This window comes from Oncorhynchus keta, chromosome 2 (assembly GCF_023373465.1).
Source record: "Oncorhynchus keta strain PuntledgeMale-10-30-2019 chromosome 2, Oket_V2, whole genome shotgun sequence".
NCBI classification, from domain to species: Eukaryota; Metazoa; Chordata; class Actinopteri; order Salmoniformes; family Salmonidae; genus Oncorhynchus; species Oncorhynchus keta.
In genome coordinates, this window is record NC_068422.1 from 55,462,038 (window position 1) to 55,476,296 (window position 14,259).

At 39.3% G+C, this 14,259-nt stretch overlaps 1 protein-coding gene across 1 annotated transcript in view; it reads left to right on the top strand.

Annotated features, from left to right (window-relative positions):
• Positions 1–10,080, top strand: part of kcnk17 (potassium channel, subfamily K, member 17) — a 28,550-nt gene extending 18,470 nt beyond the window's left edge. The window contains exon 5 of the mRNA XM_035742321.2: positions 9,365–10,080. Coding sequence (XP_035598214.1) covers positions 9,365–9,576 — 212 coding nt within the window. The 3' untranslated portion in view covers positions 9,577–10,080. The remainder of the gene's footprint in view (positions 1–9,364) is intronic.
• The last annotated feature ends 4,179 nt before the right edge of the window (positions 10,081–14,259 follow it).

Consider the following 14,259-nt stretch of genomic DNA (forward strand, 5'->3'; position numbering starts at 1 on the left):
GCCAAACATGACGCTGAAAACGGACCGATTTCTCCTGCACAAATAATCTTTCAGGAAAAACTGAACATTTGCTATCTAACTGAGTCTCCTCATTGAAAACATCCAAAGTTCTTCAAAGGTAAATGATTTTATTTGAATGGTTTTCTGGTTTTTGTTAAAATGTTGCCTGCTGAATGCTAACGCTAAATGCTAACGCTAAATGCTAACGCTAAATGCTAACGCTAGCTAGCAATACTGTTACACAAATGCTTGTTCTGCTATGGTTGAGAAGCATATTTTTGAAAATCTGAGATGACAGTGTTGTTAACAAAAGGCTAAGTGTAACGTCGTTCTTCGTTTGTAGAAAGAGAGTCGGACCGAAATGCAGCGTGGTTGTTACTCATGATCTTTAATGAAGGAAAACGGAACGATACATGAAATAACTCAAAAATACAAAAACAACAAACGGAACGTGAAACCTATTACAGCCTATCTGGTGAACACTACACAGAGACAGGAACAATCACCCACGAAATACACAGAGAAACCCCGGCTACCTAAACACGGTTCCCAATCAGAGACAACGAGAATCACCTGACTCTGATTGAGAACCGCCTCAGGCAGCCAAGCCTATACAACACCCCTACTCAGCCGCAATCCCAAATACTACAAACCCCCAATACGAAACACAACATTAAACCCATGTCACACCCTGGCCTGACCAAATATATAACGAAAACACAAAACACTAAGACCAAGGCGTGACACTAAGCTTGAGAGCTAGCATATTGATTTCATTTAATTTGCGATTTTCATGAATAGTTAACGTTGTGTTATGCTAATGAGCTTTCTGATAGATTTACACAATCCTGGATACATTTTTTTTCTGAGCTAAACGTGACGCACAAAATGGAGCGATTTCTCCTAAACAAATAATCTTTCAGGAAAAACTGAACATTTGCTATCTAACTGAGTCTCCTCATTGAAAACATCAGAAGTTCTTCAAAGGTCAATTATTTTATTTGAATGGTTTTCTGGTTTTTGTGAAAATGTTGCCTGCTGAATGCTAACGCTAAATGCTATGCTAACGCTAAATGCTGTTACACAAATGCTTGTTTTGCTATGGTTGAGAAGCATATTTTTGAAAATCTGAGATGACAGTGTTGTTAACAAAAGGCTAAGCTTGAGAGCTAGCATATTTATTTAATTTCATTTGCGATTTTCATGAATAGTTAACGTTGCGTTATGATAATGAGCTTGAGGCTGTATTCACGATCCCGGATCCGGGATGGCTCGACGCAAGAAGTTAACTGACTTGCCTAGTTAAATAAATAAAATAATATAATAATAATAATAATAATAATAATATGCCATTTAGCAGACGCTTTTATCCAAAGCGACTTACAGTCATGTGTGCATACATTCTACGTATGGGTGGTCCCGGGAATCGAACCCACTACCCTGGCGTTACAAGCGCCATGCTCTACCAACTGAGCTACAGAAGGACCATATCACAACATTTTGGTAGCATGTTATACAAGTGGATTTTTCTCATCACTCAGGTAGTAAGTAGCCTGTCCTACTTCCGACCAAAAGCCTGTGACTTGTCTGATAATCAATCAATGTGATTTTGATTCACTGAATCTGTCTGTATATTTGGTTAATTGATTCCTGACTGGACAAGTGGAAGTGGTAGCTCATTTTTTTGTTTGCTCATCTATCACTGATCAGAAACATTTACCATGAAATAATGTAGCCTAAATCAAGTGTATTATTTCTCTATTGTCTCACGTAGTAGAGACATATACAGTAACCTTAAATAGAGCCTAGGATATTTTCCCATCGTCCCAATCCCACTGTAAACCAAAATCCTGACTCCTGTCTCGCATGACAATTCCTAACTTTACTCTGTAATCCACAGGTTGCATTATCAATGCACGTCTCGCCTATGCATGTCACAATACTGCTATAACATTTCCCCATATGCTGTCTCGTATTGCTGCCCATGTTTTGGTACTACTATTGGAGAGCCCTTCTTTGTCTACACCCATTCAGCATTGTTTCACAGCCTCTTAAACCTTAGCCCCACCCGTCTCTTTATGGGTTGATCCGTGCGTTCTGTACTAACTTGCCAGACATGAGAGGGAGAGAGAACAACTCACTGAACATTACTCGCGGTGGTTTCGCGTTCAGAGCGCACACTGGACACTCTGGCCAATAAGTAGGGTTGTTCTGTAAGCTCTGACCTCACAACTACAGTCAAGCACCCAAGCTAACATTGGCTAGCTACTTCATGTTATCCAGAGCGTTGGTGACTAACTGTGCTGCTGGCAACAATTTAATTTCGCTTTATTGCTGACACCAGACATATTCAACAGATGTTGAGCGTTCAAAAATGCATTAGTTATTCTGCGCTCTGGCACACTAAGAAAATGGTATTTTGATAAGAAACGTAACGTTAGCTCGATAGCTAGCTAGGTAAACAATGAATCCCAAGGCATGACGTGACGTTAGTTAGCGAGCCAGCCAGCTAACGTTAGCTAGCTAACAGTACACATTAATTTGCAATTAAAATACTTTGTATAAATTAGAGTGGAGTCTTTTAAGACATGTAGCTAGCTAGCTAAACATTGGACCATAATCACAACGTCACTACCCTGCACGAATCTACAGGTAGCTAACCAACCAGGTTCTATGGCTATAACTAGTCAAGCAAATGTGTCTGAGATATGAAGAATAAGATCATACACATAACGTTAGCTAGCGACCCAGCCAGTTTACGTTAGCTAGCTAACTTGAAATGAAACCACTGTGTCAAAATTAGAAACGTGTAATATCTGTAAATCTTACCAATATACATCATAATTGGACGTGTCTCCTGTCCTGTCTGATGCCATGCATGTTTGACGATGTAATCCAGACTTTGAAAAGGTTGAGGACAAGCAAGAGTGGGGACTGTAAATACACATTATTCTCCACATAATTTTCGAAATATTTAAGTACCCAGAAACTTCTGGTGATTGGTGTGTGCACATATACACTATATATACAAAAGTATGTGGGCAACTCTTCAGATTGGTGGATTCTGCAATTTCAGCCACACCCGTTGCTGACAGGTGTCTAAAATCGAGCACACAGCCATGCAATCTCCATAGACAAACAACAGCAGTAAAATGGCCTTACTGTAGAGCTCAGTAATTTTCAACGTGTCAAATTTCTGCCCTGATAGAACTGCCCGAGTCAAGTTTAATGGAATGGATCTCTTAGGCCAACAGCCACACACAAGCCAAAGATCACCATGTGCAATGGCAAGCATAGGATGGAGTCATGAATCACACTTTACCACCTTTACCACCTACAATTCTGATGGATGAATCTGGGTTTGGCGGATGCCAGGAGAATGCTACATGCCCCAATGCATAGTGCCAAATGTAAAAGTTGGTGGAGGAGGAAAATTGGTCTGGGCTGTTTTTCATGGTTTGGTCTAGGCCCCTTTAGTTCCAGTGAAGGGAAATCTTAATGCTACAGCATACAATGACATCCTAGACAATTCTGTACATCCAATTCCAATCCAATCCAATTCTGTACATCCAACAGTTTGGGTAAGGCCCTTTCCTGTTTCAACATGACAATGCCCCTGTGCACAAAGTGAGGTCCATACAGAAACGGTTTGTCGAGATCGGTATGGTAGAACTTGACTGGCCTGCACAGAGCCCTGACCTCAACCCCTTCGAACACTTTTGGGATGAATTGGAACGCTGACTATGAGTCAGTCCTAATTGCCCAACATCAGTACCCAACCTCACTAATGCTCTTGTGGCTGAATGGAGGCAAGTCCTTGCAGTATGGTTCTAACATCTAGTAGAAAGCCTTCCCAGAATAGTGAATGCTGTTATGGCAGCAAAGGGGAAACCAACTCCATATTAATGCCCATGATTTTGGAATGAGATACTCGATGAGCAGGTGACCACATACTTTTGGCCATGTAGTGTAGCTAACGTTAGCAAACAAAATTGTCCAGCAGCTCACGTTAATGTTAGCTAACATTAGATACTTTGGGTAACTTTATCTGCAATCAGAGGCTAGCTAGCTAGTTAGCAAGGTGTAAAAAGCATACAGAGCCTTCAGAAAGTATTCACACCCCTTGACCTTTTCCACATTTTGCTGTGTTAAAGCCTGAATTTAAAATAGATTAAATAGAGATTTGTTGTCACTGGCCTACAGACAATAACCCATCATGTCAAAATTACGTTTTTCAAAATGTTTAAAAATGTATTAGAAATGAAAGGCTGAAATGTCCACTTTTATGGCAAGCCTTTAATAAATTCAGGAGTAAAAAATTGCGTAATAAGTTGCATGGACATGATTTCTGAATGACTACCTCATCTTTGTACCCCACACATACATGTCGCGGAAGAGGATGACTTACATTTTACATGCTGCTAAGCAACTGTGCTATTTTGTTAGTTTTTTGTGTTTGTAACTTATTATTTAACTTATTTTGTTCATAATGTTGCTGCTACCGTCTCTTATGACCAAAAATAACTTCTGGACATCAGAACAGCGATTACTCACCTCGAACTGGAAGAAGCATTTTCCTTTAAAGACTCTAACGAGAAGGATATACTGCTTTCCCGGGAACAGGCCCTCTGAGAATTTGTAGGCGAGCGAGTAAACTCCCACTGCCATCCGTTCTATTGGCTAACGTGCAATCATTGGAAAATAAAATTGATGTCCTACGATCAAGATTATCCTACCAACAGTACATTTAAAACTGTAATATCTTATGATTGTGGTGTGGCTGAACGACGACATGGATAATATAGAGCTGGTGGGATTTTCCATGCACAGGCAGAACAGAGAAGCTGCATCTGGCAAGACGAGAGGTGCGGTGTCTGTCTATTTTTCAATAGTTGGTGCGCGATGTCTAATATTAAAGAAGTCTTGTGGTATTGCTTGACTGAGGTAGAGTACCTTATGATAAGCTGAAGACCACAGTATCGACCAAAATAGTTCTCATCTATGTTATTCGTAGCCGTCTATTTACCACCACAGACCGATGCTGGCACTAAGACCGCGCTCAACAGCAAACAAGAAAATGCTCATCCAGAAGCGGTGCTCCTCGTGGCCGAGGACTTTAAATGTCACCTACGGTAGACCTACAGTATATCGGAAAAATATGACGTGAATCTCAGCCAGTAATTACATATCGAGGATTGGAGGATTCTAAATTATAACCAAAAGCCGCCTCATGGGTCTCCTGGTGGAGGCCGGCATGGGTATCTGTTGTTGCAAAGCATTTAGCCAAGCATTTTGCATTGCGATGTGGTGACTTAGACAGCTGCGCCACTGGGGAGAACCCATCCACAAATAGTCAAAATACAGAGAGGTGTTGATAAAGGTATATTGTCCTGCTAATAGCCCATAATGTGCTATTATAATACTGTACATGGTGTCCAAGTCAGGATAACCAAAACATTTATTTATTAAAGACTATCAGAAAGAATGCTGGTACTTATTTATTTTGATCCAAAGCCATGAAGGAGCGAGTCACTCAGCTCTATGTAGGTGCCGGCTATATGATAGTGCCATCAACTTGATAATATATAACGATATTTTGGAGGTTATTTTATTTTCAAAAAAACAAAGGTGAGAGATTGTAATCTGAATAAAGGCCAAAATAATATTTGTAAAGGCCAAAACATTTATTTCTGTTTTTAGAGGGAGAGAAACTCTGGGCCAATTGTGTGCCACCCTATGGGACTCCCAATCGTGGTTGGATGTGATACATAAAAATAATAATACTTAACTTAGAACCTAACTTAGAAATACATTTGATGATAGAATTCTCCCCCTACCATCCATCTAGGCAAGTCTATTGTCCAGCTACTTGCTAGAACAGCAGGAATGTTACCTTTAGTCAGCTCCATTATTAGTGCAATGCCCCTTAAGAACGAGTTCTTATTTACAAGGGCAGCCTACTCCTTCCTCCCCATCGGGGAATTGAACCCCAGTGTGCCCGCGCACAACACAGGGATTATTTTGCGAAATAGCTAAATAGCCCAGCACTGTAGCCTACTCCCGACCGTCACGTTGTACGAGTAGGTATTTTCCATTCCATCCTAATGGAAACCCAGAGGGTTTTTCTTGGAGTAGAAACAACATAATATTAAGCAAATTAATTAAGCAAGCAACAGTCAAAAGTTTGGACACACCTACTCATTCCAGGGATTATCTTTATTTTTTACTATTTTCTACAATGTAGAGAATAATAGTGAATACATCACAACTATGAAATTACACATGGAATCAGTTAAGAACAAATTCTTATTTACAAGGACAACCTACTCCGTCCTCCCCATCGGGGAATTGAACCCCAGTCTCCTACGTGCCCACACAACACAGGGACTCATTTGCTAAATAGCCCAGCACTGTAGCCTACTCCTGACCATCACGTTGTAGAGCGCCATATTTTCCGCTCCATCGTAAAGGAAACCCAGAAGGTTTTTTGTTTATCTTGAATAGAAACGCCATAATATTAATCAAATTAATTAAGCAACATTTCTTAAAATCATTTCTATATGCTATGTTCTTACAAAAAAAAGGTTTTAAATTCTCTAGTACAGCCGCTATTGAAGGCTGTCAAATGCTTCTCAAAGATGCTCTCTGGTGGTCAAACTAGCACTAACTAGCATTAATGGTACCAGTGGTTGGCACTTAAAAAGAATCCTAGAGTGTCAACTAAAGATTTACAGGAATCTCTGGAACATGCTGACATCTCTGTTGAGTAGTCTACGATATGTAAAACACTAAACAAGAATAGTGTTCAGAAGCCACTGCTGTCCAAAAAAACGTTGCTGCACATCTGAAGTTCACAAAAGAGCACCTGGATGTTCCACAGCGCTATTGGCAAAATGTTCTGTGGACAGATGAAACTAAAGTTGTGTTGTTTGGAAGGAACACACAACATTATGTGCGGAGAAAAAAAGACACAGCACACCAACATCAAAACCTCATCTCAACTATAAACTATGGTGGAGGGACTATCATGGTTTGGGGCTGCTTTGCTGCCTCAGGGCCTGGACAGCTTGCTATTCTCCATAGGAGAATGTGAGGCTGTCTGCCAATTGAAGCTGAACAGGACATCCCCCAGAAGTAAACACAGAAGTAAATCAACAACAGAATGGCTTCAACAGAAGAAAATACGCCTTCTGGAGTGGCACAGTCAGAGTCCTGACCTCAACCCGATTGAGATGCTGTTCCATGACCTCAAGCAGTTCACACCATACATCCCAAGAATATTGCTGTTGTAAAGGGGAATGGTCCAAAATTCCTCCTGACTGTTGTGCAGGTCTGATCCGCAACTACAGAAAACATTTTGTTAAGGTTATTGCTGTCAAAGGAGTGTCAACCAGTTATTAAATCCAAGGGTTCACATACTTTTTCCACCCTGCACTGTGAATGTTTACACAGTGTTCAATAAAGACATGAAAATGTATAAATGTGTGTGTGTTATTAGTTTAAGCAGAAAGTATTTGTCTATTGTTATGACTTAGATGAAGATCCGATCAAATTGTATAACCAATTTATGCAGAAATCCAGGTAATTCCAAAGGGTTCACATACCTTTTGTTGCCACTGTACATACATACTGTATACACTCACTGGCCAGTTTATTTGGTTCACAAAAATAGACTGCTCCTACAGACAGTGAGTCATGTGACTGTGGCTTGCTATATAAAGCAGGCAGACAGGCATCAGGCATTCAGTTACTGTTCAATTCAACATTAAATGGGCAAAACGAGTGACAAACCCAATTGAGATGGTTTGGGATGAGTTGGACCGCAGAGTGAAAGAAAAGCAACCAAGTGCTCAGCATATGTGGGAACTCCTTCAAGATGGTTGAAAAAGCTTTCCAGGTGAAGCTGGTTGAGAGAATTCCAAGAGTGTCCAAAGCTGTCATCAAGGCAAAGGTTGGATACTTAATCTCAAATACAAAATAGATATTGATTTGTTTAACACTTTTTTTTCAACATTATACACGTCAGCTACTACAACGAGTAAAATCACTGCAACACTTAACAATGACCTGTAGTCAGTTTCAGAATGTGTGGCAAGAAATAAGTCAGTCCTAAATATTTCAAAAACTAAAAGCATTTTATTTGGGACAAATCATTCTCTAAACCCTAAACCCCAACTAAATCTTGTAATTAATAATGTGGAAATTGAACAATTGTTATGCTCATACATATTGATGCAACAGTAGCTAAGATGGGGAGAGGTTTGTCCATAATAAAGCGTTGCTCTTCATTCTTAACATCAATGTCATCAAGGCAAGTCCTAGTTTTGTCGCATCTGGACTAATGCCAAGTCGCGTGGTCAGGTGCCACAAAGAGGGACTTAGGAAAATTACAAGCACAGCTGTCCCTTAAATATACAGGTAGAGTTAGCATTAATAATATACATGTCAATCACTCATGGCTTAAAGTAGAGGACAGATTGACTTCATCACTACTTCTTTTTGTAAGAAGTATTAACATGTTGAACGCACCTAGCTGTATATTTAAAATACTAGCACACACCCATCATACCCAACAAGACTTGCCACAGGTGGTCTCTTCAATCTCCCAAATTCCAGAACAGACTATGGGATGCACAGAGTACTACACAGAGACATGGCTACATGGAACTCTATTGTACATCAAGTAACTCACACAAGCAGTAAAATCTGATTTTTTAAAAACGGATAAAAATACACCTTATGGAACAGTTAGAACTGTGAAGTGTCACACACACAGGTGCAAACACACCTATGCAAATTATAAACACGTACACCTGATTGTGTGTTGTAGTATTGGCCAGAGGGCACACCACTTACTGTATTGTGAAATCTGTATTGTGTCCATGTGAGATGTTCTTCACGTGTTTGATATTTTTTTGACATGCATATGTGGGCTTACTTGTCTGTTTTATGAGCTAGCGCTAGCACACACATGTTTACTCAAATGCTTGTTTCAAAGAATCCTAAAGAAATTGAAAGACATACATGTGGTATTTATTATTTAACTAGTATTTTATTATGTAATTCCTAAATACATTTTGGCAAAAAAAATGTTTAATTTACCTTGCTTAATCACATGAGAGAAACTATCTGATAATGACTTCAGTAGAGTTGTTATCAAATATCACACAAATGAGGTTACGATGCCATCTTATCACGGTGGTCAGGCCATATTTGTGCTGTTTCTCCCCTAATATCCTGGTGAAGGCTATAGGCTGAAACACTTTGATTTTAATAATAAACCCAAAGTGTCTGCCAAGTCAATCTATATTGTCTTCCAAGAGTTGCTGAATATTTTGTTCACATTTTCTGCTCGGTTCTATAGACAGTAATCCCGACCATTACTATCCAGAGTGGTACAGCGTCCTCATGGCGTCCTGGATCTTCTTCGGCCTGGCCTGGTTGGCCCTAGTCATCAACCACACCAGCGACATCCTGGAGCGGCTCAACACCCACCTCAAACACTGGTGGAGCCCTGAGGAACCTAGCAACGCAGGACCGGTGGATGAGGTCAAGGAGCCCCCGGTGGACGGTTAAAAGAAATAAAGAGAAAATAAAAACTGTTGGTGATGTCATCCAGACAAAGAAAGAGGTGGTTGCATCTAGACGCTGGTCTTAGGGTCAGTTTAGCATTTTCCTCATTAATGGTAAGGATTGGGGTTAGGATTGAGGGAGGGGAAGAAGATTCTAGATCTGCATCTAGGGGAAACTAGCAGTGGGTCAGACCTGGGATTGAACATGAAGCAAGCACGGGATCATGATGAGCAGCAATGGGTTGGCAGTTCTTCTGGTAGTGCTAAATGTTAATGCAAACATACTGGGACCATGTCTATGTTCCCTCAGCCCCATGTTCCATCAGCCCAATGTTCCTCTCAGTCCTATGTCCCCTCAGCTCTATGTTACCTCAGTTCTATGTTCCCTCAGTTGTATCTTCTAAACGAGGGATCAGCAACCCAAATGAGAGGAAGAAACATTTTTGAAATTCTTTCAATATGGAGTATTTTTGGGTCTGTGCAGAATGTAATCTTGCTTAACCCATAACTAAAGTATTGCATACTTTGTCAGATGCACGATTAAGTTCTGGGTTCATATGCGTTAAGAGAATAGATAGAAAAAGGATCGGAACCAGAATGAAGAGCTCCACCCACTCTCTTTGAAAGTAATGGGCAAGTCTACAGGCCAAAATTCCCTCCCTTACGAAATTCAAAAGATGCTATCATCTGCAAAATAGTGATTTGTCCAAAGCTCCGGAACTAATGCTACACATTTTCATTATCTCACGCATCCCATTGTATCATGACAGATCTACTGTATCATTTATGTTTAGGTAGTCCACAAGAGATTACACAGAATGCACACCTGTTTAAGAGGGGGGTGAAATGGAAGAGAGGGCCATTATAGACAAAAACTTGATGTTATGTGATAAGAAATATTTCACATAGCATATATTCTTCACACCCATGATGGACACAGGTATTTTGCCCTTAACAAAAAAACAGGCTTCTGGCAAACCTTTGGCCAATTCGCTGCAAATTTGTGGCAAGCTCATACATGCAAATGAGTTTTGTGGCAAACTGTTGAGGCTAGTTTGGGCAAACAATTCTGTGAAACTTGTGGTGAACATTCTACTGTTTGCTGCAAAGTTTGAATATGCAAATTAGATCAGTTTTTTTGGTTACTTTGAGTTAACAACATTTAAATGCTGTATCTACATAAACCAAAGGACATATAACTTTAAATTAACTTGCGTCTCACAAATAAAACTAAACTAAACATACTAAATGTACTAAATATACTAAATAGTCAGCTGTTACAAAGTTGCCTTGATGTTGCTATGCTTCTCACGGAAACTGACATTCTATATATTTCTCATGAAGGAAACAATGTTTCTGCCATGTATAAATGCTATATAAACAAACAATGTAGCTATCATAAGCTGGGACTTACTAAATCTACCTTTGCATGTGTGGACAACTGTTCCTAGAGAGCCACATTATACAAGATGTTTCTCCAGCCAAGCCTCAGCACAATTGATTCAAACTAATCAACTAATTATGATATTAAATTTAGACTGGGGACTGCATCATTAGAGACAGATGTCTAGTAGTTGTCTCCTTTTCCTGACGCAGGTGTGTAAGGCTTGGGTGTAGGAAAAGCAACATCAAATTGAGTTATCCAAAATTAATTATTGGTAATTTACATCTCAAAGCTATATATGCAAGATCCTTTACCAGATGAGCACATATTTCTCTGTCCTCAGATTGATTGAAGGCCTCAATCTGTCTTTTTGCCTTCTAACTGATTGCTTCTAGGAGGAGAGAAGGAACTGTACATGATCAAGATGAGCTAGATACTAGTTTAAAGCAATAAAATATCTAATCGTTACAAAGAAAGATTCTATGGGCTACATTTATGAGAATAATACATGCATCTTATCAAGCTTCAAGATGATACACTCATTTGTCACTCAAGAAAGGGGTTATGAGTTATTGCACCACAAACATATTTCAAAAGTGTTGATGCATTCTCCTTCCAATACAGCCTCTTCCAACACCACGGGTAGGGGAAGGGTATTCATCTGCAAAAGTGAAGTTTTGGTTTGATGTCAAGTCAGCTTATATTATTGCAACTTTAGCTGTTGTGCTAGCTAACATGCTACTGAACAGTGACACTAGAATATTTACATGCATATTGATATTAATAGACAGCAACACACTGTATTCACCTAAATAGTGTTTCGGCAAACCATTAGTTAGCTAGCTAGTTATCACATGAATTGTAAAAAATATGATAGCTAAAGTTAGCTAGCAAAGCGGTAACCAGTCAATGATGTTGACAGATTGAAACTGGTATCAACAAAATTTATTTCACTCAAACAAGGCTCATAAAACATGACATTGGTAACTAAAGCTTAAATTAGCTAACATTGTTATTTTAGGAAGCTTAATAAATAAGTTAGACACTCACCGGGCAACTTTGGTAGCTATATAGATTGGTTTCCATTTTTCAACAGATTTTTTTAATCCCATGATTGGTTGTCAATGGTTACTGGTCTTGGAACTCATGTGTTTACCAGAAACGGCTTCTGGTAAACTGTTTGCCACTAGTGGCAATACATATTATTATTGCCAAAGGTTTGCCACAGATTCCCCACTAGTGGCAAACATTTGCAAACTTCTGGCAACATTTTGTGGCAAATTTGCGGGAAGTTTGCAGCAACAAATACATTTTTGTAAGGGTGGTAAGTTGATCAACTGTTGCATGATTAAATAAATAAGGACCATCAATAACAGATGCATGTTTATTGTAACACATCATATTTCAAAAAGCGTGATGGTCAGGCCAGGTCATTACCTGAAATATACATTTAATTTTGACCTTCTGCCAAGGACATTATTCTTCTGAAATTCTTTGTCGGTCCAATGGCCTTGCTTATTTATGCCAAATTGGATCAAAGATAAATTACTCTAAATGTGTTTCTGGTCACCAATGGTTCAATATTTCAATGGGTCATAGGCCATATCATTTTACATACAGTGTATTTAAGCCAATCATTATAAAAATTACTTGAGTTGTTGCTGAAATAAAACATCTCAGAAAATGCAATTCGGGCTGCTGAAATATTGGCAAAAGGTCAAGGTGATAGTGATTGAACATGTGCAGTAGGTCCCATATGTACCGTTACATATGTAGGAGCTAAAATAATCAGCATTTGTAACCTTATAACAATAAGCATTTGTGCTCATTTTGATAGAAATTGGTTTAGTGGGTACTGATGCCAAAACTATAGTTTGTTAACAAGTAATGTGTGGAGTGGTTTAAAAATGAGTTTTAATGACTCCAAGGGCTGAGAGAACATAGGTTTAGGGAACATAGAGCTGAGGGAACATATTGTGGACCACAAAATACTGGCATTTGCTTATGTTAGATTTTCTGGGGTTTACTGCACTCTGATTACTCAGAGTAATTTGAAAAATGAATCCAAACTTTCCTTAGTACTTCTACATCTCAAAAGAACATACAAATATACCTTCGCTGAAGAGCACTAGTGTGAACAAGTTTTAGATTCATTGATATCCAATTTTCCAACATTTGACACTGGAACAAATTCCAGAGAGGCTTTTTTAAACTAATTCAGTTCAGCTTGTAACTTGTAACGTTGTGGCATTATCCTTCATGTTTATCAAAATGATTGACTTGGCCAGGAGAGCTTTGGGACTAAAGTACATTAAGAATATTGGGTCAAACCTTATTAAAGGCCCACAAGTCCAGTAGTGTCTTCTGTGAAAAATGTTGTGGGTCAACCTGACTTTTTGGTTCTCGCTCTTTTGCCCTTTTTAGTCATAGTTCTTCCCTCACCCCCCTGACCACACAGAGTAACATACAGTTGAAGTCGGAAGTATACATACACCTTAGCCAAATACATTTAAACTCAGTTATTCACAATTCCTGACAATTAATCCTTGTAAAAATTCCCTGTCTTAGGTCAATTAGGATCACCAATTTATTTTAAGAATGTGCAATGTCAGAATAATAGTAGAGAGAATGATTTATTTAAACTTTTATTTCTTTCATCACATTCCCAGTGGGTCAGAAGTTTACATACACTCAATTAATATTTGCAGCATTGCCTTTAATTTGTTTAACCTGTTTCGGGAAGCCTTCCACAAGCTTCCCACAATAAGTTGGGTGAATTTTTGCCCATTCCTCCTGACAGAGCTGGTGTAACTGAGTCAGGTTTGTAGGCCTACTTGCTCGCACATACTTTTTCATTTCTGCCCACACATTTTCTATAGGATTGAGGTCAGGGCTTTGTGATGGCCACTCCAATACCTTGACTTTGTTGTCCTTAAGCCATTTTGCCACAACTTTAGTAGTATGCTTGGGGTCATTGTCCATTTGGAAGACCTATTTGCAACCAAGCTTTAACTTCCTGACTGATGTCTTGAGATATTGCTTCAATATATCCACATAATTTTCCTCTCTCATGAAGCCATCTATTTTTTGAAGTGCACCAGTCCCTCCTGCAGCAAAGCACCCCCACAACATGATGCTGTCACCACTGTGTTTCACGGTTGAGATGGTGTTCTTCAGCTTGCAAGCTTCCCCCTTTTTTCCTCCAAATATAGTGATGGTCGTTATGGCCAAACAGTTCTATTTTTGTTTCATCAGACCAGAGGACATTTCTCCAAAAATGATTATCTTTGGCCCCATGTGCAG